The 27,491-nt window shown below is 40.1% G+C and overlaps 1 protein-coding gene across 2 annotated transcripts in view; it reads right to left on the bottom strand.

Moving 5' to 3' along the window:
* Window positions 1–27,491, bottom strand: part of gigyf2 (GRB10 interacting GYF protein 2) — a 254,103-nt gene that overhangs the window by 219,450 nt on the left and 7,162 nt on the right. Inside the window, exons 2-3 of one of the 2 annotated variants that reach the window (XM_087993722.1) lie at window positions 4,227–4,291; window positions 2,643–2,772 (exon numbers count right to left, since the gene is read on the bottom strand). In XM_087993722.1, the coding sequence (XP_087849848.1) occupies window positions 2,643–2,772; window positions 4,227–4,267 (171 nt within the window). In that variant the 5' untranslated portion in view covers window positions 4,268–4,291. The remainder of the gene's footprint in view (window positions 1–2,642; window positions 2,773–4,226; window positions 4,292–27,491) is intronic. The other variant, XM_087993723.1, reaches the window with a different exon arrangement.

Genomic DNA, 27,491 nt, shown 5'->3' with positions numbered 1-27,491 from the left:
TCATCATATGTTAGGCCTACCATTCCAGGGATTATCCGTGTGAATCTCCACTGGACACGCTCCAGTGCCAGTATGTCCTTCCTGAGGTGCGAGGCCCAAAGCGGGACACAGTATTCTAAATGGGGCCTAACTAGAGCTTTATAAAATCTCAGTAGCACCTCACTGCTTTTATATTCCAATCCTCATGAAATAAATGACAACATTACATTTGTTTTCTTAATCAAGGACTCAACCTGCAAGTCAACCTTTAGAGAATCCTGCACTAGCACTCCCAGATCCCTTTGTACTTTGGCTTTATGAATTTTCTTACCGTTTATAAAATAGTCCATGCCTGTGTTCTTTTGTCCAAAGTGCAAGACCTCGCATTTGCTCACATTGAAATTCATCAGCCATTTTTTGGACCACTCTCCTAAACTATCTAAATCTTTCTGTAGCCTCCCCACTTCCTCAGTACTACCTGCATGTCCACCTAACTTTGTATCATTGGCGAACTTCGCCATAATGCCCCCAGTCTTTTCATCCAGATCATTTATATATAAAGTAAACAGCTGCGGCCCCAACACTGAACCCTGCGGGACACCACTTGTCACCAGCTGCCATTCCAAAAAAGAACCTTTTATCCCAGCTCTCTGCCTTGTCAGACAGCCAATCCTCAAACCATGCCAGTAGCCCACGTCGAACACGATGGGCCCTCCCCTTACTCAGCAGCCTCCCGTGAGGCACCTTATCAAAGGCCTTTTGGAAGTCTAGGTAGATAACATCCACTGGGTTTCCGTGGTCTAACCTACTTGTTACCTCTTCAATGAATTCTAACAGGCTTGTCAGGCACGATCTCCCCTTACTAAGTCCATGCTGACTTGTTCTAATCCGACCCTGCACTTCCAAGAATTTAGAAGTCTCATTCTTAACTATGTATTCTAGAATTTTACCGACAACTGAGGTTAGGCTAACCTGTCTATAATTTTCCATTTTTTGTCTTGATCCTTTCTTGAACAAGGGGTTTACAACAGCAATTTCCAATCATCTGGGACTTTCCCTGACTCCAGTGATTTTTGAAAGATTACAACCAACGCCTCCACTATTTCTTCAGCCACCTCCCTCAGAACTCTAGAATGTAGCCAATCCGGGCCAGGAGGTTTATTAGTTTTTAGATCTTTTAGATTATCAAGTACTTTCTCCTTTGTAATGGTCACCATACTCAACTTTGCCCCTGACTCTCCTTAATTGTTGGGAATATTACTCATGTCTTCCACTGTGAAGACTGACATACAGTACTTATTAAGTTCTTTATTTATTTCCTTATCTCCCAGCACTAGCCTTTCAGCATCAATTTGGAGCGGCCCAATCTCTACTTTTGCCTCTCTTTTGTTTCTTATGTATTGAAAGAAACTTTTACTATCATTACTAACAGTCAGAGATGACCAAGAAACTTAAGCAAATAAACCATAATTTAAAGTAGCAACAAACATAATAAAGAGACAATAAAAACTTAGATGTATGAAAAGAAGAGAAGATTAGCAAGACAATTTTGGGCACACTGCAGGCAGAAAACAAGACAACAATTTATAATGGGACATAAGGCACAGAAGCTAGACAAACACCTTAAGCTTGCATTCACAAAGGAAGGTTAAAAAATCCTCCCAGGAATTCCAGAAAATTTTGGGACTGGTCAGAATAAGGGACTAAATAAAAAAAGTTTGAGATTTTACTGGGAGGGAAATGAGGAGGATTTCTTTACTAAAATTGTTGTGAATCCATGGAATTTGCTACCTCGGAGGGCTGTAGAAGATCATGTTGAAGATAGAAATCAGTAGCTTTCTAGATTCCAGTGACAAAGGACATGGAGGTAGCATGGAAAAATAGCATTGAAATACAAAATCAGTCACGATCTAAGTAAATCATGGGGGCGGTTTGATGCTCTTATTTCTTATTTTGCTGTAGATTTTAAAATTTATGTCTTAAATTTAGCAGTCATTTAGTATACAATTCTACATTTGCTGATTATTTGTAGTCTTTTCAAACACAAATGTTAAAAAACTAAGCATGTCGATGCTTCCTACTATTAGCTAACTATTAGCATGGGAAGAATGCAACCAGTGAACGTTCGTTGTTCATTAATTTAACCAAGCCATCAGATCAAATTGAGTTGAGGGAAGAGGAAGACTTCAGGGTGCAACACTGATTTAGACAATGGGACATTGACTACTAGAAACAAATTATCAGTCCACTTGCAGGACAAACCTGATCTACTATTGTTAACCAAGTATTTTAATTTACGAGAATGTAGGGCTGCTTTCCATCAGAGGCATACAACTGGTGATGATTTAACCAGACAGTCACTACACCTCAGGCAAGGGGACAGGTTGAGAAGGAGCATTCTTCATAGTTATTTACATCCAATACATATACTCAAATGCCATGTTTTCCCAAAGCCAAAAGATAAGTTTTACATTCCAAAATAAGGATCCCTTCCTAAGAATATGTGCTCAATATGTGCCATGGAAGAATTTGAGACTAAATATTTAAGAGACAGTCCAGAAATTAAATCACAAAAAGAAATAAGAATGTTTCCAACCAATTCCATCAGTTATATCAATTTTTAACATTCACCATTCAATTTACTAGATCTTGCCAAGATATACCTTGAGATCCTTTACATAAAGTGCTAGCATTTCTTCTCGTCCATAACGGTAATCTGCTAATTTATACTTTGGCAATGCTGGTGAGAGGGGTGGGGAGGTAATACTCCCACCACTTGACAATGCACGAAGCCTGCAAGAAAAAAAAGAACATACTTAAAACACTCTTTAGCTTCTTCGATTTGTCATAATCTAAAATTGTAACAATCTCAACAAGCAACAGTAAATGCATTATGCCACAAGCAAAGAAACCAGCCCACTTATGTTTAGTTACAATTGAGGGCCAATACAGCAGCCCAAAAACAAGCAATAATTCAAGGTTCACAATCTGTTGTTTCTCCTTTCAAAAGTATCACTATCTGAAAATATCCTGTTATCCATCAGTATTATACGCTGGTTGTGACAAATGAGGATGTGTCCTATTTCAAATGACCTTCATTCCAATAATACAAGATCAACGCCATCAGGACAAACCAGCCTGTGATTGACAGCTCATCCACTACCAGATTGTACCATTTACAAGATGAACTGCAATAACTCTCCAAGGCTCTTTCAATAGCATCTACCATACCCAACAGCAGCAGATACACAAGAACAGGAGCAATTGCAATTTTCTGCCTAAGCCACACACCATCCTAATTTGGAAATGTATTGCTCTTCCCTCACTGGTGCTGGGTTAAATCCTGGAACTTCTTTCCTCTCATCAGTGTGGGAGCACCTACAATAAGTCAAGACCCTCTGCCAACAACTCAAGGGCACCTTAGGATGAGCGACAAATGCTAGCTTTACCAGTAATGCTCATTCCTGCCCATTCAAGGTTATCTCTTGCATTAACACTACAAACAGATTAATCAAACTGTCCACTATAACTTGGTAAGCAGGTGTAATGTTGAAGTAGTCTCTAGCATTACTAGGAGAAAGTGAGGTCTGCAGATGCTGGAGATCAGAGATGGAAATGTGTTGCCGGAAAAGCGCAGCAGGCCAAGCAGCATCTAGGGAACAGGAGAATCGACGTTTCGGGCATTAGCCATTCCTGAAGAAGGGCTAATGCCCGAAACGTCGATTCTCCTGTTCCCTAGATGCTGCCTGGCCTGCTGCGCTTTTCCAGCAACACATTTCCATCTCTAGCATTACTAAGTCATTTTATTTTCGTGACTGAAGAAAAAGCAAGCACAACATGAAAAGGCATAGAACCCTCACTAAATTGGAGTTAAAGATGTTAAACAGTACTGCTCTTTCTTGTAAAATTTACAAAGTTGCATGTTCTGACAGCTCCAAAATGATAGAAACTCTAACTTGATTTGACTCCAGCCTTTGATCAATTGAAAGCCAGTCGGAATGTTCTCTGCAGATTATGTAATCCTAAAATATGAAATTCTCAACTTCTATCAACATCATCAGTCTGAATAAATACAGGTTACATTTTGAATACACATTTTCTCAGCACAGAATGATCAAGAGTTGGAATACAAAATGCAATTCTTCCTTTAAAATGAGACTACCATTCACTGTTAACAGTCATGTTTTCAGAATAATTTAAACAAAAACAAAAGATAGCTGATGACAATATATGGAAACATTCCTCACCATTCAGGCCCAAAGTTAAGGGTTTGCGTTTCTGCTGCCATTTTCTTTTCTCCGTCAATTCACTACTGAAATAAAAAACAATTTAAAAATTAGTTACAATTAACTTGTTAAAAGGAATCCTTTTGTAGCTTAGCTAATAGTACCCTTACATCTTAATCAGAAGACTGCACAAAGTGCCGCAAAACTGGTATTGCCTCATTGTCTACACACTGCAGTACTGAGGCAGTAGTTTTTAGAGGCATTGAGCTTGTGTTAAAATGCTAAATCTTTTAGCTTGCACTGTAGTTCAGGTATATAAATTTGTAACAATTGTAAAGGGCAGAAAAAATTTGCCAACTATCCTAGCTCACATGCCTTCTAATAAGTTTAAATGGGTTCTGTGATTCTGAAGTGAGGGATTGATAAATTTTATTACAAAGATGATTTTAAGAAATGGAATGACCTAACAGAAAGAGCAATGGAGGAATCCATAACCACTTCTGAGATCAGCTGATATACATCTGAAGATAATAAATTTAGGGTAGGGAGAATGACATTTTGTGGCTATACACCAAATGTGATCATTCTAAAAACAGTTAACTATTATGGATTTTAATTTTCACAAAATGATCAGAGTATTTCCCCCAAGAAAGATCACTACTTCAGAAGTAATTCAGTGGATGACGATATAGATATATCTTTTTAGATTTGAAAAAGTGAGCTTGCTCTGAACTTTTACAAGATGATATCCGAGACAAGATCATGGCTGATCTTTTGCTTCAAAAATAATTTTCCCACATTACTTCCATAGCCATAATATCTTTAACATCAACAAATCTATCAATTTCAGAATTGAATATACTCAATAACAATCGGCATTGCCTTACAGGGTAGAGAAATTCAATGATTCATCATCCCTAGAAAAATTCCTCACTTCATCCAAAAATGGCCTCCTCTTATTCTGAGATTGAGACTCCAATGCTAGATCTCATTCTTACTTCCTGATGATGCTTCCATGATGTCATCTTTTATTATTTTAAACTCTACAGAATATAACCGTGTGTCAGGCTTTACTCATTAGGAAAGTTCAGCCATGCCAGGAATCATTCTGGTGAACTCCCTCTAACTAAAAAAGGTTATCTTTTTTATGTAATTAGACTAAAACTGCACAGTTTTGCCAAAGCTCCATGAAACTGTAACAGAGTTACAATCCGGGTTCAATTCCTGCCTCAGGCGGCTGACCGTGTGGAGTTTGCACATTCTCCCCATGTCTGCGTGGGTTTCCTCCGGGTGCTCCGGTTTCCTCCCACAGTCCAAAAATGTGCAGATTAGGTGAATTGGCCACGCTGAATTGCCTGTAGTGTTAGGTGCAGGGGTAAATGTAGGGGAATGGGTCTGGGTGGGTGCGCTTCGGAGGGTTGGTGTGGACTTGTTGGGCCGAAGGGCCTGTTTCCACACTAAGTAATCTAATCTAATCTAAAGTTTATTTCCTCCAGCACTCAAATTCTCTTGCTATAAAGCATGTCATTTGCCTTCCTAACTAGTTGTTGCATTTACCTATTACCTGTGTGACTGATGGACAAGCATATTCCAGGTTCCTTTTCAGAGAATCACTGCAGTTTGGAAACAGGCATTCGGCCAAAGACCACAGTGACTCACTGAAGAGCACCCCACCCAGGCCCAACCCCCTTACCTTATCCCCATGGCTGACCCAGCTAAACTACACATCCCTGGCCACTATGAACAATTTATCATGGTTAATCCGCCTAACCTGCACACCTTTGGACTGTGCGCGGTAACACATGCAGACACAGGGAGAACATGCCAACTCCGCACAGACAGTTGCCCGAGGCAGGAATTGAATCCAGGTCCCTGGTGCTGAGAGGCACTCTCACATTACAACAGCGTTTTACTACTAGATAACCTGCCATATCTCCATCTTGTATTCTAACTGCTATATTCTGTCCACTCATTAGCTTGTATGAATCATTTTAAAGCCTCTTGTAGCTTCTTCACAACTCTCAGACCCACCTAATTTTGTGCCATCTGAAAACCTGGAAATATTCCATTTGGTCTCGAAATCTGAACATTAATAATTGATAAATATATTGAATAGCTAGTGGTTTAGCTGTGATCCACGTGGTACCGAGTTACAGCCTTCTAACTTAAGAACAACCATTTGTTCCTATACTTGATTTTCTATCCCTGGATAATTCTCAGTTCACTTCCACCAAGTGTGGTGGTATTTGATCCATATCCTGAGTGCATTAGCGATATTACCATCATTTCCCCCTGAATTAAACAATTATACAACAGCCACCAGTTTAAAAAAAACTGCTTACCTAAAATAAAATCAATTTTTTAAATGCAAATGTTGATAGTCATACAGTAATTATTTTCAAGCGGAGAGCTTAATATGTATTAGGCGTCCAAATAAAAAAAGTGTTCTGTGCATGGCAAAGAGACTGAGAGGGCAGGGTGAGGGAAAGGTACAAAGAAAGAGAAAGAGATGCTAAGCATCAAGTTTCCAGCATAATTCTTAGCACAATCTGGATTATTTGACAGATAATTTCCAATAATTTCAACATTTCATGTTCAGAGCTGTTTGCACTTATAACGACAAGATTAAGTACATTTTATTAAACAACTGGTGACAAAATGGATGACAAAACATCAAAATTCTCAATGCAAGCACCAACAGGAGTCAAAAATAATTTCTTAGGGGCAACTAAGGAGATAGTAGTGCAGTGACAATGCCACTGATCTATTAACCCAAAGACCCAATGCTAATGCTCTGGGTGCACACAAATCCCACTCTGGCTGCTGTTGGATTTTAAATTAATCAGTCTGGCATTGAAAACTAGTCTTTGTAATGGCGACTATGACAACTGTAATTAAATCGCTATGAAAACAAATCTGTATTTAAAAAGAAGGAAACCTACTGTCGTCCTGTTTCCCTCCCCTTCAGTTGAAGCATTACGCTTAGAAACACAATATATAGTTCTACCTCCTCCATCTTTATTCCTGGCTCTGGAGGGAGACATGTTCGCATGTGCGCAGGGACATGAATTCTCAGTCTTCTCTCTCAAACAGCAGTTTCTTAATTATATACTCATTTTACAGGGAGGAACAACCAGAGAAGGTAATATACATATTGATTGGGTGACCGTTACAATCAGCGAGTGTCAATAGTAAAGATTAAGCCTTCTGCTGTTACAATGTTTTTAACCTTAACTGGCTTCACATAATGAATACTTCTCACCTTATTAAACTGATCTTACATACTCAATGCTTTCAATATTGTTAAAAAGCTCTACATAATGAATGCTTTTCCACCTTGTTAACCCATTACCCTTGCCTACAGCACCCCACTGTCAACTGCAAGTTCTTACCTGATCTGAGTCATGCTCAGCAGAACCTTTTGTTTCACAAAACTTAAAGTTTAACTCTTTCCCTAACTGCTCATACGCGATACATACTCTCATTCCCTCCTTTTATCAATTCGTGATAACCACCGAGATGGCATTACCAGCTTTCTTAAGATTCTGACAACCAGTATTTAAGCAAGTTATTGATACACAAGATGCAAGATTATAACAACAAAAATTACTAGTCCATTACAGTAAATACAACTTGAAGAATCCTCTTATGTGGAAAAATATTCACTAGTAAAGTTCTTAAATTCACAGACCTTCGTGACCACCCCATCCCCTCAAAGTCGAGTGGAAATAAGCAAGTTCTCCAAAATCTCCTTCCATAAAGTCCAATCTGAAAACAAAATTCAGTCTGTCCTTGTCCACAGATAAATCTGAATTCTTGGATAAGGGCAGTTAAATGCTTCACAAAACTGACGAAACTTCGATCCTTCCAGAGATCCTTCAGACAGAGGATACCAGCGCATCAGAGTGTATAGTGCAGCAGCTGCAGTAGCAGGCTAGGTGAATGCAGCATTGTTTGCTGAGTCTGCTCCCACTCTGCTGTTTAATGAAACAAAGCCAACTGGCTGTTGTGATGTAGCTTGATCAGTGAACCTTCACATCCCTTAAATGATCGAAAGACAAGGTAAAGCTCACGTGGTTTAATGTCCTTAGGAAGGCCACTGACAAAAAGCGTACCGACCTCCTCTTCATTGTTATTAGCTTCTCCATTTTTCATGCTCATGACTGGGGAGCTGATTGAATCAGGTTGTGGAGGGGTGGGCCGTGGTCCGAAAGGCATGCTTTACCTGTGAATGGAGAAACTCAAGACGATGTTAGCTGCTGAAAGTATCTCTGCATTTCCTCTCTCATTCCTTCCTTGCCAAGATGGTTATCGGTATGAAGACACACATTTAACGACAATAAATTGTGTCTGCCTATTCCAACATTGTTTAAATTCTTGAAGTCTGTTACTCCGTTCACTATTTATGACATTATCCAAGTTTTATACAATCCATAAACTTTTAAACTGTACTACCTAACAATTCAGTCATTTATAAACAAATAGTGGCCATAAAATCAAACCATTCAGGTTATTCAAAAATTATTTTCTTTTAACAAATTGATACTTGGCTAATGTAAAAGCTGTCAGGAAAAGTATTTCAAAAGTCTAGAACAGCAAAACAACAAAATGTTTCCTGTGCTTTAGCAACTGAAGAAGCAGTTTTTAGTTCAAATTTAAATCTCAAATATTCGTGGGAAACAAATGCTGAATATTTTAAAATATATTCTCCAAATAAAAGTGGGAATTACAGTGGCAACTTTGGTAAAAATCAACACATTCTTTAAATTTGCAATATGAAGAGGGCCAATGAAATCTTAACAATAAATAATAGAACTGAAACAGCACAGCCTCAAGTTCTAATTTTCTCTAGAAAATCTTAACAAAACATCAAACTAAAAATGCACTACTCTTTTTGTGAGCACGCTGCATTAAAAAAGATATTTTAATACAATACTCATCTGGCTAAAACATGACCACTGACCCAACTGTTGTTTTGAAACTGGCATTGTAGAATTTGAAAAAAATCAGGGGCTCAAGGCACTCAATTTGTTTTAAGGTTACAAGTTTGTTAATTTTAAAAAGGACACAATGTTGTACAATTTCAATATAAAACGAAATCTGCCCCATTACATAGCCCACAAAACACACTGAATTGAGAACGTGATTCAAACAAGGCATTACAAGACAACGGAACGAGGACATGCCGCAACCCAAAGGACTAGCCACACTACCATACATCAGGAGCATTTCAGAACTGACAGCCAGACTACTGCGACCACTAGGACTCATAACGGCACACAAACCAACAGCCACACTCAGACAACAACTCACCAGAACGAAGGACCCAATACCCAGCATGAGCAAAACTAATGTAGTGTACAAAATCCCATGCAAGGACTGCACAAAACACTATACAGGGACAAACAGGAAGACAACTAACGATCCGCATCCACGAACATCAACTAGCCATGAAACGACACGACCAGCTATCCTTAGTAGCCACACACGCAGACGACGAGCAACATGAATTTGACTGGAACAACACTACCATTATAGGGCAAGCCAAACAAAGAACAGCCAGGGAATTCCTAGAAGCATGGCACTCATCCACAAACTCCACCAACAAACACATCGACCTGGACCCAATATACCGGCCACTACAGCAGACAGCTGAAACTGACAACCCGGAAGTGGCAGGGACAGGCCACTATAAATGCCGGAGGAAACACCACAGAAGCGCTTCACAGGAGGCTCCCAAGCACTGAAGATGTCACCTAGACAGGGGACGAAACGTTTGCAACAAAAATTTCCAGCTCGGCGAACAGAACCACAACAGGCATTTCAGTTATTTAAAACCAGTATTCTAACAAATCAAAATTCTTAACCATCAAGTAGAATTAAGGAGAATCCAAACGGTTTTAACAAATATAAAGGGCAAAAGGGTAACTAGGGAGAGAAAAGAGCCCCTCAAAGATCAGTAAGGCGGCCTTTATGTGAAGCCACAGAAAATGGAGGATAGACTAAATGAATATTTTGCATCAGTATTTACTGTGGAAAAGGATATGGAAGATATAGACTGTAGGGAAATAGATGGTGACATCTTGCAAAATGTCCAGATTATAGAGGAGGAAGTGCTGGATGTCTTGAACGCATAAAGGTGGATAAATCCCCAGGACCTGATCAGGTGTACCCGAGAACTCTGTGGGAAGCTAGAAAAGTGATTGCTGGGCCTATTGCTAGATTTTTGTATCATCAATAGTCACAGATGAGGTGCCGGAAGACTGGAGGTTGGCAAACGTGGTGCCACTGTGTAATATGGGCGGTAAAGACAAGCCAGGGAACTATAGACCGGTGAACCTGACCTCAGTGGTGGGCAAGTTGTTGGAGGGAATCCTGAGGGACAGGATGTACATGTATTTGGAAAGGCAAGGACTGATTAGGGATAGTCAACATGGCTTTGTGTGTGGGAAATCACGTCTCACAAACTTGATTGAGTTTTTTGAAGAAGTAACAAAGATTGATGAGGGCAGAGCAGTAGATGTGATCTACATGGACTTCAGCAAGGCGTTCGACATGGTTCCCCATGAGAGACTGATTAGCAAGGTTAGATCTCATGGAATACAGGAAGTAGCAGCCATATGGATACAGAACTGGCTCAATGGTAGAAGACAGAGGGTGGTGGTGGTGGAAGGTTGTTTTTCAGACTGAAAGCCTGTGACCCTGTGCTGGGACCACTACTTTTTGTCATTTACATAAATGATTTGGATGCGAGCATAATAGTTACAGTTAGTAAGTTTGCAGATGACACCAAATTTAGAGGTGTAGTGGACAGCGAAGAGGGTTACCTCAGATTACAACAGGACCTGCACCAGATGGGCCAATGGGCTGAGAAGTGGCAGATGGAGTTTAATTCAGATAAATGCGAGGTACTGCATTTTGGGAAAGCAAATCTTAGCAGGACTTAATACACTTAATGGTAAGGTCCTAGGGAATGTTGCTAAACAAAGAGGACCTTGGAGTGCAGGTTCAATGCTCCTTGAAAATAGAGTCGCAGGTAGATAGGATAGTGAAGGCGGCGTTTGGTATGCTTTCCTTTACTGGTCAGCGCATTGAGTATAGGGGTTGGGAGGTCATGTTGCAGCTGTACAGGACCATTGGTTAGGCCACTTTTGGAATATTGCATGCTATTCTGGTCTCCCTCTTATCTGAAGGCTGTTGTGAAACTTGAAATGGTTCAGAAAAGATTTACAATGATGTTGCCAGGTTGGAGGATTTGACCTACAGGGTAGGGCTGATCAGTTTGGGGCAGTTTTCCCTAGAGCGGCGAAGGCAGTGAGGTGGTCCCAGAGGTTTATAAAATCAGAGGGCCATGGATAGGGTAAATAGACAAAGTGTTTTCCCTGGTGTGTGAGAGTCTAGAACTAGAGGGCATTGATTTAGGGTGAGGGGTAAATATATAAAAGGGACCTAAAGGACAGCTTTTTCACACAGACAATGGTGGGTGTATGGAATGAGCTGCCAGAGGAAGTGGAGGTGGCTGGTACAATTGCAACAGTTAAAAGGCATCTGGATGGTTATATGAATAGGAAGGCTTCAGAGGGACATGGACCAAGTGCTGACAAATGGGACTAGATTAGGTAGGGATATCTAGTTAGCATGGACAAGTTGAACTGAGGGGTCTGTTTCCATGCTGTACATCTCTATGACTGACTAGATGTAGCTTCTAGCACACACAGACACACACACACAGACACACACACACACAGACACACACACAAAGGCATCACACTCAAGCCCAAGTTACAAACAAATTGGTTTCCACTATAATTCTTAGCACAGTCTGGAATATTTAGGATTTCTATTAGCAAAATTGCATCTAACAATGGATGAACTGTTGGTGTGCGCAAGCATGGGCATGCCACCTGCTTCAAATAGTCAAATGAAAATGATTATGGCCATTCAGCCATTGGAACATACACTCTCTTTGTCATCACATTGGCCCTGAAACGCACATCACTTTACTCATTTACATGGTCAAAGCACCTTTTGGCTGACAGCATTATTATTCGGGAAAATCGCTTCTACGTTTACTCCAAAGCAGGAGAATGATATAGCTTGATTCACCCATTGTTTAAATTTGAGATCCTTTCCCCTTCCAAGTAATGCGAGGTAGATTAGGCACCGCTTAAGACCAAACTGATAGAAGTTGATTAAGAGAGCCAACATTTAAGATATACAGCAAAGTTTGATATGCCAGATCTCAACATCAAGCTTACATGGTAGCTGGGACCCACATTGAGACAAAAGTGCCATGATGTTTCAAGTCTCCTTTTTTAAAAAGGTGAAACAATAGATGCAGCCTGAATGGTTGAGGTCAAGCTATCACAGAACCAGGATTTTTAGTTTTGCTTTCAATAGCTGTTGAGGTTGTGAAAGCTGCTACATCTCTCTCTCTCTCTCTTTGCTGCAGCTAAGTTTGGGTTCTCTTTCATATGCAATTCCAGCAGCAGGGAATCTATTTTATCGACTTTATCTTCACCAACAGTGTGCCTCTGGGATATTGCTACAATGGAATAGAGTTTGAATAGTTTATTATTTTGCTAAATATTTCAATAGAGTTATTTAAGCTAATTTTTTTGGTCTGTATTTTAACTATAGTGTACAAATAAAGTATGTTTTGCTTCAAACATGGCAGTTTGATCAATTTAATTACATCTGGAACACACCTTGCACTTGCTTTAAAATGATACAAAGGGAGGCTCAAGGCTAGCTCTTTGACAGGTTTTGAGGGGATTCGGTCTGGCCCCTAACAGTTGAGGGATATAGGCCAAGTACTGGCAAATGTTACTAGATTAGGTTAGGATATCTGGTGGGCACGGACAAGTTGGGCCAAAGGGTCTGTTTCCGTGCTGTACAACTGATTCCAAGTCTTGTAATGGCAAACATTAAAAGATGGATCCCACACAAGTAGTCTGTCTGGTCTGAAGAATCATGATCTATGTTGCATTCTTGTTGTTTCTCCATGCCAACGATAGACCATCACCTTCTCATGCTGCATAAATTAGTGTCTCTTTTGTCTAGTCTGCTCCTTGTGTCCTAGTCTAGTTAAAAATTCCAGAAGGATTACTCCAAACACCAAAATGGCCATCAGCACATGTGCAGATGGGCTAACGATGATACTTCACTGCAACATAGCCAGGTTCACCAGGATGCATGTGCAATTGCTGTGGATAGTATTTACTGTGATAAGCATTCCTTCTGTTAAACAGAGAGCACCTTCAGCACCTAATGTCAGACAGCCTATTATTCCTCCACCACTGCACCAAAAGTTATCAAACTGACAGCAGAAATCCATTAATCCAGTAGGAGATCAATCACATAAGAGCAGCACATTTTTTTGTGCAGACTAAACTTCTAACAACTTCTTTTCAAGCACTACATTTCATACGTTTTTAATGATCATTGCAGGTAGCAAAATATTTATTGACTTTAGTGAGTTGACTCTGGATTTCACCTTCTATTGTGATTATAAAGGCAGTACCATTTTTATTACAAGTAGCTGCTCTTCCACTGCAGAGCTATTTGCGCATATCATTGCTGCATCACTTGGTGACATTCACAATAAACACAACGAACTTACAGTAATCAAAATAGAAAACTGCATTAAAGGACCAAGTTAAAATTAATTGTATTTTCATTGGTTTTTAGTTTGCAATTAAAAATGTTTCAAAGATAAATGCACTTTAAGATTCAACTCTCCAACAAGCATAAACACAATATGCATCAACTGTAATTACTTCATGAAGCAGATTATTTTAACTCGTCTTGTTCCACCCCAGTGGAGCACCTTGACATATTTCTGATTTTATAGGTGCTATTTAAATGCAAGGTGTCATGTATTCTATTACGTGGAGGTGGTTCAATTGATGATTTTATGCGAGAGAATGATGAATACAAGGAGCCATTGGTCATGTCTAGAATTCAATCAAACTGTCATTGGGGCTCTATGAATGCCAAGAAATGTGTTGATATGAAAAGTTCAAATTATAGTTAAAAGGACAGTTAAAAAGTACACTGTATTCAAAAACAGTTTGATGCAGAAAGTAAACATTCTTAATTCAACTTACTACTGTATACCTGCATACATTTCTAGAAATAAAATTTTTCCAAGTGTAGACTAAACATTTCAAGTTCAGTTAAAGGTCCTTCCATAAACTGAAGGAATCAGAGGTGTCCGTACACAATGTTTATCCTGTTGCAGAAATCAGTTTACTACTGTAATCAGTAACAGACAAAAAAAAGAGTAAGATGGATTTTTGAAAGTGATTAAAGAGAATAGCAAAACCACCTGGATAGTAATCTTGGAATAACAGAGAGCAAGCTGCTATACAGGTTAGAACAGCATTGATAAACTTGCTATTAAATGGATTGAAGTTGGATATAGAAGGAAAGATTTAGATTCTTAGGTGATTGGAACAAGTTCTATAGCAAGTGAAAGCTGTGAAGACAGGTCAGGTTTCATGTGAACTGGCAATCAGCAGATTGTGGGAATAAACCAGTGGGGCAGGATTTATAATAGCTGTACATAGTGCACTTTAGCAAACAGGAAAAGTTTTGACTGAACTGAAGATTATGAAGGGTGTGAGATAGGAAGTCAGGCAGAAGTGGGTAGCAATGGCTGTACAGAAATAACATACGATGTGGCAGTGTCAGTTTTGGACTGGGGTGGACAAAGTCAAAAATCACAAGACACCGGGTCATAGTCAAACAGGTTTATTTGCAAACACAAGTTTTTGAGTTCTGCTCCTTCTTCAGTAAGTAAATTCTGTGTCGAATATATCCTCCCTCACTAGCAACCGGAAGAGGAGAACTCCAAAAGCTTGTGTTGTCAAATAAACCTTTTCTAGGACTATAATCCAGTGTCATGTTTATTTTAATAGAAATAATACAAGCATAGAAAAGGATATCAACAGATGAGCACAGGTAGATCATGACAAACAAGGGTAGAGATTCACACTGTCTTCATCTAAAGCATTAGGGTCAGAAACTGAGCTGAGCTACAAACAGCATGCCCAAGTTATATATGGCAGTTTAGTCATACAGAGTACAAAGTTTAAAAAAAAGAGGTATATTGGAGTTGGTGGCTAATTTGAGGAAAAACTAGAAATGATACAAACTTTAGGCTACTTTTTTTTCTATATTCACAAATGTTACAGTAGGAGACCATTTAGCCTATCATGTCTCTGACTCTCCAAATGAGCACAAATTTCCTTTTCCTCTTTTCCACATAGCTTGCACATTATTCCTTCCGAAATCATCATCTAATGCCTTCCTGAACTGTGCCTGCCTCCAACACACATCCAGGTAGTACACTTCAGTGCTACTCATTGCGTGAAAATATTTGTCTCAAATCACATTTGCCTTTTTGCAAATCACTAAATCTGTGCCCCTATTATTCTTGATCCTTTTACAAGAACAGTTTCTGCCGACTTATTCCTCTCGATTTTGAAAATGTGCATCAGATTCACTCTTTAAGAACATTCCGAATGGCTTCAATCCGTCCTCATAACCGAAATTGCTTAAATCACATTTGTGATTTTTTTCTGCACTCTCTTCAATGCATTCATATGATTGAGTGAAGTGTCCAGAACAGTATACATACCCTGACTGAGGTCTAACAAATGTCGTGTACAAATTAAACATCACCTCCTTGCTCTTTAAATACCTTCTTGAAGTCCACATACACCAAATCATCAGCATTATTCTCATTAACTCTTTCTGTTCCCTCTTCAAAAAACATGAAGATCAGAAAATACAATCTTCCTCTTTAGAAATCTATGCTGGCTAAAGAACATAACTGGTGAATTAGAAGACTGACATCAAATTACAATTTGCTCAGGATTTGAACCTGGAATCTCGAACAGTCTCATTCACTAAAAACATTTATGAATTTCAGGGCTACATAATCAACCTGTTGAGACATGTTATGAAGCAGAGAGACTTGAAATAAAGTGTTACAGTGAAAACGTGTATTAGGTATGAACAGGTAGAGAAAGCGTTAAGTTTAGGGTTGTGTGACAAAGGCTCAACTAGCAAGACTTTGACCAGATTAGAACTTGCAGTAAATAATGAGGTGCAGGAGGCAAAGGTAGTGGGTTAACGAGGTGAACATCATCTATTGTGTAATTCCAGATGGCTTAATCTTTACTGTTGATGCTTGCTGATTGTAATGGACACCCAATCAATACAGATGTTGCCCTATTTGGATGCTGCTCCCTATAAGTGACTATATAATTCCTTAAGAATCTGCTGTTTGAGAGAACACAGAACCGATCGCGCACTCTCTCCAGGGCTCAGAATAACGAAGAAGATAAACCATACTGTGCCTCTGTTTGCTTTGACTGATATGGAAATGGGACGACAATGGCCCAATATTGAGGGACATTGCTACAGCGCTCTTAACAGCCCTGTAAAACATTAGCTTGAGTTTTCTGGATTATTAGTCCAGTGACATTACTCCTATATCAACATATCCCCAAAATGCCATGTTTATTTACACTTTGAAGGTAACACCTCGATGATTTCAATCCTTGCGATCAATTTTTTGACTCAACCAGTTCAGTCATGTTACAATTCCTAGCACAAATGGGAGTTCAACCATCAGACCCAATGGTGTCGCCCCATTCTCCCCCGCCCCCTTCCCTTCAGTTGAAGCAAAACGCTCAGTATAGTTTTACCTTCATCTTTATTCCACCCAATCAATATGAATGTTGCCTTATCTGGATTCTCCTCCCTGTAAGTGACTATATAATTCATTAAGAAGCTACTATTCCAGAGAAGGCCAAGAACTCATGTCTCTGACCGCCCATGTGCACATTCTCTCACCCTCCAGCGCCCGGAATAAAGACGAAGGAGGTAAAACTATACTCAGTGTTTTGCTTTGACTGGGGTGGGGTGGGGTGGGGGTGTTGGAGACACGGGACGGGGTGGGACAGGACAACACAGATGCTGGAGATCAGAGTTGAAAAGTGTGGTGCTGGAAAGCATCCAAGGAGCAGGAAAGCCGACGTTTCGAGCATGAGCTCTTCACACTTTTCAACTAAAGAGTTGACCTTCAAGATGAGGAGAGTGACTGTCTTTGAGATTAATGTCATGTTTGACACTGTGGGAATGTAGAACAAAACTGGAATCAATGATAATTAGGGGAAAATGTTGCAGCCATATTTAGCACAATGGAAGATGCCTGCAGTTGTTGGAGAACAGTTAGATCAGCCTCAGAACATCGCTACCCAAGTTCCTCAGGGTCCACCTTCAGCTGCTTTATTGATATCCCCTCCATCATAAAGGTCAGAAGTGCAGATATTCATTCATGTGCAATGTTCAGCCCAATTTAGGACAGTTCCGATACTGAAGCAATCCATGTCTATAAGCAGCAAGATCTGGACAACACCTACATTTGGGCTGATAAGCACCAAGTAATGTTTGTGCCATACAAATACCAAGACCAGCAAGATGGTATCTAACCAATGCCATTTGACCTTGAGTGGCATGACCATTGTTGAATCTCCCATTATCAATATCTTGGGGGTTACCATTAAACAGACCTTTACAGGAACAGCCATATAAATACTATGTTCAAGAGCAGGTCAAAGAGTAGGAAATCGGCAATGAGAAATTATTTCTGGTTTTTCTTCCAATTCAAACAAACATTCTTCTGCTTTTTGGTTTCCTTCCCAAGGATTGATTTGTTGAGAAGGTTTGAGAGGGGTTTAGTTATTGTGGACCTGAAGATTCTTGTGATTATCTGCAATCTGAAAGGGAGATTTCATGGAATCAATTCCTGACTTTAACCCTGCTCCCTTTGTACCTGCATTTAGGAAGGAGGACTGCCATGTTTAACTTTTATTTTCTGCTTTATACCAAGATTCCGTACTGAGGTACTTTTGAACCTAAGATGGTGCTGTAAGTGGCAAGTTGTAAACTTTACGCTGTACTCAAGTGAGTACGTGTGACAATAAACTCAATTCATTTGTACAGTTGTTGTGGTTCTGTTCGCCGAGCTGGAAGTTTTTGTTGCAAATGTTTCGTCCCCTGGCAAAGCGACATCATCAGTGCTTGGGAGCCTCCTGCGAAGCGCTTCTTTGATGTTTCCTCCGGTGTTTATAGTGGTCTGTCCCTGCCGCTTCCGGTTGTCAGTTTCAGCTGTCCGCTGTAGTGGTTGGTATATTGGGTCCAGGTCGATGTGTTTGTTGATGGAGTTTGTGGATGAATGCCATGCCTCTAGGAATTCCCTGGCTGTTCTCTGTCTGGCTTGCCCTATGATAGTACTGTTGTCCCAGTCGAATTCATGTTGCTTGTTGTCTGCGTGTGTGGCTACTAAGGATAGCTGGTCGTGTCGTTTCGTGGCTAGTTGATGTTCATGTATGCGGATTGTTAGCTGTCTTCCTGTTTGTCCTATATAGTGTTTTGTACAGTCCTTGCATGGTATTTTATACACTACATTAGTTTTGCTCATGCTGGGTATCGGGTCCTTCGTTCTGGTGAGTTGTTGTCTGAGCGTGGCTGTTGGTTTGTGTGCCGTTATGAGTCCTAGGGGTCGCAGTAGTCTGGCTGTCAGTTCCGAGATGCTCCTGATGTATGGTAGTGTGGCTAGTCCTTTTGTTTGTGGTATGTCCTCGTTCCGTGGTCTTTCTCTTAGGCATCTGTTGATGAAGTTGCGCAGGTATCCGTTTTTGGCGAATATCTTGTATAGGTGTTCCTCTTCTTCTTTTTGCAGTTCTGGTGTACTGCAGTGTGTTGTGGCCCTTTTGAATAGTGTCCTGATGCAGCTTCGTTTGTGTGTGTTGGGGTGGTTACTTTCATAGTTCAGGACTTGGTCTGTGTGCGTGGCTTTCCTGTATACCCTTGTAGTGAATTCTCCGTTCGGTGTTCTCTGTATCATCACGTCTAGGAATGGGAGTTGGCTATCCTTTTCTTCTTCTCTCGTGAATCGGATTCCTGTGAGTGTGGCGTTGATGATCCGGTGTGTTTTTTCTATTTCCGTGTTTTTAATGATTACAAACGTGTCATCGACATATCTGACGCAGAGTTTGGGTTGAATTTGTGGTAGGACTGTTTGTTCTAACCTTTGCATAACTGCCTCTGCTATGAGTCCCGAGATCGGTGAGCCCATGGGTGTTCCGTTGATTTGTTCGTATATCAGGTTGTTGAATGTGAAGTGTGTTGTGAGGCACAAGTCCAGTAGTTTAAGTATGCCGTCTTTGTTGATAGGTTCAGCGTCCTGTTTTCTGTTCTGTGGCATTCATCCACAAACTCCATCAACAAACACATCGATCTGGACCCAATATACCAACCACTACAGCGGACAGCTGAAACTGACAACCGGAAGCGGCAGGGACAGACCACTATAAACACCGGAGGAAACATCAAAGAAGCGCTTCGCAGGAGGCTCCCAAGCACTGATGATGTCGCTTTGCCAGGGGACGAAACATTTGCAACAAAAACTTCCAGCTCGGCGAACAGAACCACAACAACGAGCACCCGAGCTACAAATCTTCGCACAAACTTTGATCATTTGTACAGTCCCCAATGCTCAATAGCAAAGGTCTGAACTGCTGTAAAGGTACACTGCAGAAATTTACCAAAACTCCTCAACAGCACCTTCTAAACTCGCGACCTCTACGTCTAGAAAGATGGCACAACCATCTTGAAGGTTCTGGTCTCCTTCTTATCGGAAAGATGTTGTGAAACTTGAAAGGGCTCAGAAAAGATTTACAAGGATGTTGACAGGGTTGGAAGATTTGCCAGGGTACGGAGAGTTTGAATAGGCTTGGGCAGTTTTCTTTGGGGTGTCGGAGGCTGTGGGGTGACCTTATAGAGGTTTATAAAATCATGAAGGGCATGGATAGTGTAAATAGACAAAGTCTCTTCCCTGGGATGGGGAGTCCAGAACTAGAGGGCATAGGTTTAGGGTGAGAGGGGAAAGATATAAGAGAGACCTAAGGGGCAACTTTTTCCACGCAGAGGTGGTATGTGTATGGAATGAGCTGCCAGAGGATGTGGTGGAGGCTATTACAATTGCAACATTTAAAAGGCATTTAGATGGGTATATGAATAGGAAGGGTTTGGAGGGATATTGGCCAGGTACTGGCAGGTGGGTCTAGATTGAGTTGGGATATCTGGTCGGCTTGGACGAGTTGGACCGAAGGGTCTGCTTCTATGTTGCACATCTCTCGGACTCTATAACTCACTCTCTGTCTCTGCAACACCTGCCAATCACCTACATGACAAGTAAGGAGTGTGAAGGTACCCTCTCCACTTGTCTGAAAAACTGCAACACCAGCAACACTCAAGCAGCTTGATACCATCCAGGACTGGCACCTCATCCATCGTCTTCAACTTTCACTCTCTTCACCACAAATACAGTGTATACTACCTAATTGACACACTGCAGTAACTCAGCAGTGTTCCTCAGACAGCAAACCCATCCACTGGGTGGCAATGGATGCATACACTTGACTTGAAATATAATCACCATTCTTTTACAGCCATTAGGTCAAAACTTTAAAAATACTTTCCTAATAGCATAGAGTATCCCTCCACCCCGAAGGACTGCAGCAGTTCAAGGAGCCAGCTCATCACAATCTTCTTAATGTTCAATAAATGCTGGTCTAGCTAGTAACTCCCAATTCCCGCGAATAAATAAAACATACTATATTCAAACAAAAAAAAACAATATTCTGGGAGGCAAAATGCATTAAATTACAGTATGCAGTTTACAAAGGTACAGTAATCTCTCCCCATTTGAGAGACCATTGGTTTTATTGCTTGCGGATCATCACTCCACTTCAAGTTTGGGGCAAAGCAAGGCTCCATGAGCTATCAAATAAAACATGTAGATTATAGTTTTGGTTTTGATTTCAAAATAGAGGCAAATGAAAGTGGCTAGCTCTGAGAAAGTTTTTTTAAAAAGGTCAGAGGGCAATTCTGCAACAATGATCTAAGTGCATCAGTTTCAGAAAACGTACCAGATTTCCCACTGGTCAGACAGCCATCATGTCAGTACAGATTGGAGATGCACATGGTGGCACCATGGAATCGCCTAGTAAATTGAATTTTCCACTGGGTAATTCCTCAATGCATGGAACCATTCAAATGTTTCCATTTAGATCAGAGACTCGAGAGTGTTCCAAAGAAATTAATAAAACAAATCTCATACACTGAGACACCTTGCATTACCCCTCCATGCCTCAAAAACTGGGCAAAAATCGCCTCAGTTCTTTTCTCAATCTGACCTGTCCCAAAAGCCCCCTATCTTGCTGCTAAACCCCAAACACCACCACCACCATCAGACCTGATCCAACCACTGATTTCCCTTTCCCACGATAGACGCAATCAACCCAACCCCTGCCCTCCACCAGATCTGACAGAGATACAAAATTCAGGTTTCAGATCTGATTACATTGGACCTAAAGCGTTAATTCAGTTTCTCTCTCCACAGATGCTGTCAGCCATGTTGAGTTTGTCCCGCATTTTTTGTTTTTATTTCTGATTTGCAGCGTCCACAAATATTTTGCTTTTATAAGAGTGATAATACTCTGGGATCAAAAGTCTGAAAGATAGCATTGGGAAACAGGTTGAAACTGCATTTAAATATTTGTTATTTCTAACTGATATATAAACCATTTTTGTTTTTTTCTTTTTTGTATTAAATTTGTGATGTGTTATCTGCTGCCTCATATGAAGGTTTCAGTGATTGACCACTATAGTAGGCAACTGCAAAAATTAAATACATGATCCAGCAAGCCAGGTTTCATTCTGAGATCTGAAGTGTTCAGTATTACCATTAGCTGGGATCAAAACTTACACAAAAAGTCTTTGCTGACAACTGCACACTCCAAGATTCAAAGACAACCAAGCTGCATGTTGATGGCATTAGCCCAGTCTCAGAATTGCCGAGCCTTACAATAGGTCTAAAAGTCAACTTTTGGATCGACCTGGCCCTGGGCACAACTTGCAAGATCCAATTGATACTATCAACAATCCATCCCCTCATTTCTGCTATCTTGCAAGTATCCTTTTCAAAGGAACAATGACAGATGATGAAATGACCCAGAGGTTAAAGTCTACCAGGGAGTGGTTCACATCATTTCTCCATGGTTTGCAGTATCGAAAGCAACTAGCTACGTGCCACCTTTTCTGCTTAATATTTACATGCAAATCCAGTGGCAGGAGAAAACCTTGAACACAAAAAGTCTTACAAGGTTCTGCAAACTCGGTAATGTAAGCCTGCTCATCGGAACTCAAGATTCACTGGACTGGACATGTGATATATGTGGTGTATTTCAGGCCAACAAAAGGTGGTACTTCAGCTAGTTGAATATGGGGACCCAACCGGCAGGGTCCTCCACACTCAGATACAAAATAATTCTGAAAATCGCAGCCTGAAAGTTGAATTCCAGTACATGGGGTAAAAACACATGACCAATCCAAGTCAAGAGCTCTCTGTCACCAAACAATTCCCATACTTCAGATGAATAGTCAGGTTCCAACAGAAGTGATCAGGCTATAAAAGCAAGTGACTTCATCCACTCCTCCAGTAACTTCAATAGCATGTGAAAATCAAGATTTGGTTATTATATAAACCCAACACCACTCAATAGTGAGCAATTGGTCTTCTTGCTGAAATCTCACCCATCTAAGCAATGGGAGAATCCACTGTGGCTTTCACATAGTCACAAGAAGAAGAGTATTATTTGTTCAAAGTTTCAGAAACCTCTAAATGTTTGAGGTGCTGTTATTTTTCCTGTAACCTCATGAACCAGTAGGGGATAAAAATGACGAAAACTCTTCATTTTCAGGAGCAATTGATATTTTTGCCTTAGTAAGGCAAGTAACAGGAGCTGGACCAGATGGGCCAATGGACTGAGAAGTGGCAGATGGAGTTTAATTCAGATAAATGCGAGGTGCTGCACTTTGGGAAGCAAATCTTAGCAGGACTTATACACTTTGCCTTTTCCCTGGGGTCGGGGAGTCCAGAACTAGAGGGCATAGGTTTAGGATGAGAGGGGAAAGATATAAAAGAGACCTAAGGGGCAACTTTTTCATGCAGAAGGTGGTATGTGCATGGAATGAGCTGCCAGAGGAAGTGGTGGAGGCTGGTACAATTGCAACATTTAAGAGGCATTTGGATGGGTATATGAATAGGAAGGGTTTGGAGGGATATGGGCCAGGTGCTGGCTGGTGGGACTAGATTGGTTTGGGATATCTGGTCGGCGTGGACAGGTTGGACCGAAGTGTCTGTTTCCATGCTGTACATCTCTATGACTCTATAACAAGTGCACTCTGAACGAGAACGCTGTTTATACTGGATTATGTAGATTGCAGATGTTCCATTCATATTAGGATGTGTTTGCCAAAATGCAAACACATTAAAAAATTCATTTTCTGTAATCTAAATGCAAACCATCGGCAAAGCAGCCACATCTGACATATTTATTACCTTTTTTGAACAAAGGTATGAACATTTGCAATGTTCCAGTTCTCTGGCATTCCTTAATACTTAATGATTATGGTTGGTGCTCCTGCAATTTTCACCACCTTTTCCTCGGCCTTGTCAGATGCATCCCACCCTTTGCTGGTGGCCTATCATGCACATACACCTGGTGATACACATTTTAATTATCAATATAAAACTTTACCAATGAAGGTGCTATCGATGTAATACAAAACAATCACTTTAGTGCCTCAGACATGTCTGATGCTTCTATATGCAGATCCCTTCTTCATCCCAAAGCAACCCCACTCGTATTTTCCTTTTCATATTTATTTGCTGATGGAGGACTTTTAGAACCTTCTTTCCATGAATCTTCAGTTCCTTCTAATATTGTTTTTTTTTTATTTCCTTTTCACTGCCCCACTGAATTTTCAATATTCAGCCTCGGTCTGACTTGTATTATCAATCTGATATGTATAGTATACCTCTTTTACAATTTTGTTTTATTCTCAGTGTCGTCATCAACCATGGAGACTGGGATTTTGGTCTCCCAACCTTTTCCTCCTTGTGGTAAAGTATTTCAACTGAACCTGAAACATTTCTTCAAACAGCCCACTGTTCTGTTACAGTTTTGCCTGCTGTTAATTCCAAATTGCCTAGGACAAATCAAGTCTCAACTCTCCTGCAGTTAAATACTTTCGTCAATTTCTCCTTGTCTTTTTCAACAGAAAATCTAAATAATACAAAGTACCATAACTGCTCCCTAAAAGGTTCCCCTTCTATTTAACCCTGTACATTTCCCAGACCAGATCAGGCAGTGCCTCTTCCCTCATTGAGATGGAAATGTATAGAAAAATACTTAATCAAGTTCAGAAACCAGACAATTCATAATTTTTTGCATTACATCTGAATCAAAGATGAGCGTCAGGCCATATACCATACCATTATTAAGACTATCTGCTTCCATTTCCATCACATCACCTGATTTTGCCCCTTATCAATTTGTCTGCTAAATCACTTATTCCTGCCTTTATTACCTCAAAAATTCAATATTACAATGTACTCCTGGCTGATCTCCTATATCTATCTCCGTAAACGTAAACAGAGTTTTGGATGACTTCATGTTCTAACTTGCATTAAGTCTTGCTCACTGACCTACATCAGCTGCTGGTCAAGCAAGTTTTGAGCTCCAACTTCTCATTGTTTTCAAACCTCTCCACCATGGCCTTGTCTGACCTCTTGCAGACTTACAAGATTGGAAAGTATTGGTGTTCATCTGATTCTGGTCTCTGGAACATCGCTAATTTAATCATTATACTATTAGTGACAGTGACTTCAGCTGTCTGAACCAAAGTTCTAGAGTTTGCTCCCTACACCTTGCACCTCTACCTCCCATTCTCCACTTAACACGTTCCTTAAAATATGCCTCTTAGACTTTTTTAAATCTATTCTGTTATCCCCTTACTTAGCGTTGAATTATTTTCATGAATTAATATTTGAAGGATCAGTTTAGGTAAAAAAGAATTTGCTATTGAAATAACATTAATCTGAATAATTGCTTATTTATGAGAAGTAACCCAGTATAAGGTTATATTGAACACTAGAAGCTCTGGCAAAAGTACATCATGAGTTGTGTGCAATTACAAATTAATAACATTTATATAATAACAAGCAGTGATCTCTACCAGGTAAAAACAATGACTGCAGATGCTGGAAACCAGATTCTGGATTAGCCCTTCATCAGGAATACAGGTCCTTCACGCACTCTGCCTGTATCCCTGATGAAGGGCTTTTGCCCGAAACGTCGATTTTCCTGCTCCTTGGATGCTGTCTGAACTGCTGTACTTTTCTAGCACCACTCTAATCCAGAATCTGGTTTCCAGCATCTGCAGTCATTGTTTTTACCTAGTGATCTCTACCAGTATACCCAACTGCTATAAACTCATCTATCATCAGACATAACTTGTATCATATTAAATAAAAAGTTGCCTATGGTTACTTAATTTACAGATTAATTTGAAACAGTGCACTTCAAAAGATTAAAGCTCAGAAGTGCATGAAAAATCTAGCTACAAGTGACAATAATGTTTAAACCCAAGATCATGCCACTTGCACCACATTTCAATTAACATTTCTATGGAAACCAACATAAAACACAATCATGTTTCTAAGTATAAATAAGTACATTCTAAAGTACATCACTAAACCATAGTTGAAGGGTAGGTTTTCAAGAAGTTTTTTTAAAAAGCAAAGGGGGCAGAACAGTGGAGATTTTTTTTTTTAAAAAGTCTTGCATTTATTAATAAAGTGTTTTTCACACTCAAGTCTGAAAAGCACCTTATACAAAGGAACCTTGATTGTCCAAACATTAACTATCTGAATTTCGGATTATCCGAACAAGACTGCAAGGTCCCGATGCTTGGGTAAACTGTATTATCCGGCATTCGATTATCCAAACGAAATACTCCCCGGCTGTGTTATTCTGATAATTGAGTTTCTTCTGTTACGAGTTAACTAATTGTGAAGTGCTGACATTACTATACTCTGGGAAATGCAGAACATAGGAAAATCCCAAAAACAGTAATGCAATGACCAGATAATCTGCTGCTTGAGGCGATGATTTAGAGGTAAATGTTGGTCAAGGTCAGGGTTAACACCCTGCTCTTCTTCAAAATAGTGCCATGACCTCTTACATCACTCAAGCAGATGAGCTGTAGTTTGACCTCTCATCTGAAATACAGGATCTCCAACTATACAGCATTCCTTTAGTACTGCACTGGAATATCAGTCTTAATCTTAGTGCAAAAGTCCTGGAGCCATGAACCTAGAATCTTCCAATTCAGAGATGAATGCACCACCAATTGAGCCATGGTTGACAGAGGAAGTTGAATATGACGTGGCCTGGATGACTGAAGCAATGGTGACCAAAAATTAGGGAGAGAGAATAAGAAAAACCTGACAGAGTGAAGACGTCTGGTGGGATAAGGGAATTTGATTCCATAAAGATATAGAAAAAGAACAGGAGATTAGCATTAGAAAACTATATTCATTTTTAATATCCAATGCATACAAAATAAGCCAAATGGCCTCTTTCTGCACTGCAAAACATTTGCGATATGTAGGGCTAATGAGGAGTAACAGAAATGGAGAGTCAAGAACATGAAGGAATAAGCATGGAGATAAAAATTTAAATGTTAAATTGAAGCAAGTCAACAAAAAAATGTAGGTCAGGAAAGACAAAGGTGATACATTGGTAGAGTGGGGAATGGGCTGGTCAACCTTGAACTAGAAATGAATGCAGAGGTGACAAATAGTCCAGGGGAACAGCTTGGGGAATAGGCTAAAAGGAAATAGATACCATCTTTTGAAAGATTAGCTGCAGAAAACTGCCTAATCTAGTACTTTGTGCTGTATACAGGCAATGCAACGATAGCAGAAAGATACTGCTTGGTGTCAGATGCATTTGTTTTGAAGAGGTCGACATAGCTGTAAGGGTACAGTGGATAACATCTTTAGAGGAGTCAAAAGATAAGGAGAGAGAAGCCATTACCATAAACTATGTGCGCGCAGACAAAAATTCCACTCATACACCACTTTTGCACGATGTAAAAATGTATTCAGCTGTTTCTCAGTTTTTATTTCTTGTCTGTTCATAACACCATGTCAAAGGAGGAGACATTAAGACATATGGTCAAAAGGTCTGTTCAAGTGTTAGGTTTTGAGGAACACCCTGATGAAAAGAATGCTGGTGACTAAATTCATGTTCTTAAACTTCTTGTCCATCATCTTCATGATTAGCTCCAACAATA

Source organism: Chiloscyllium plagiosum, unplaced genomic scaffold (genome assembly GCF_037043375.1).
Source record: "Chiloscyllium plagiosum isolate Xiang-an unplaced genomic scaffold, Cpla_swu_hap1 HiC_scaffold_13, whole genome shotgun sequence".
Taxonomy (NCBI): domain Eukaryota; kingdom Metazoa; phylum Chordata; class Chondrichthyes; order Orectolobiformes; family Hemiscylliidae; genus Chiloscyllium; species Chiloscyllium plagiosum.
This window is presented reverse-complemented; position numbering and strand designations above follow the sequence as displayed.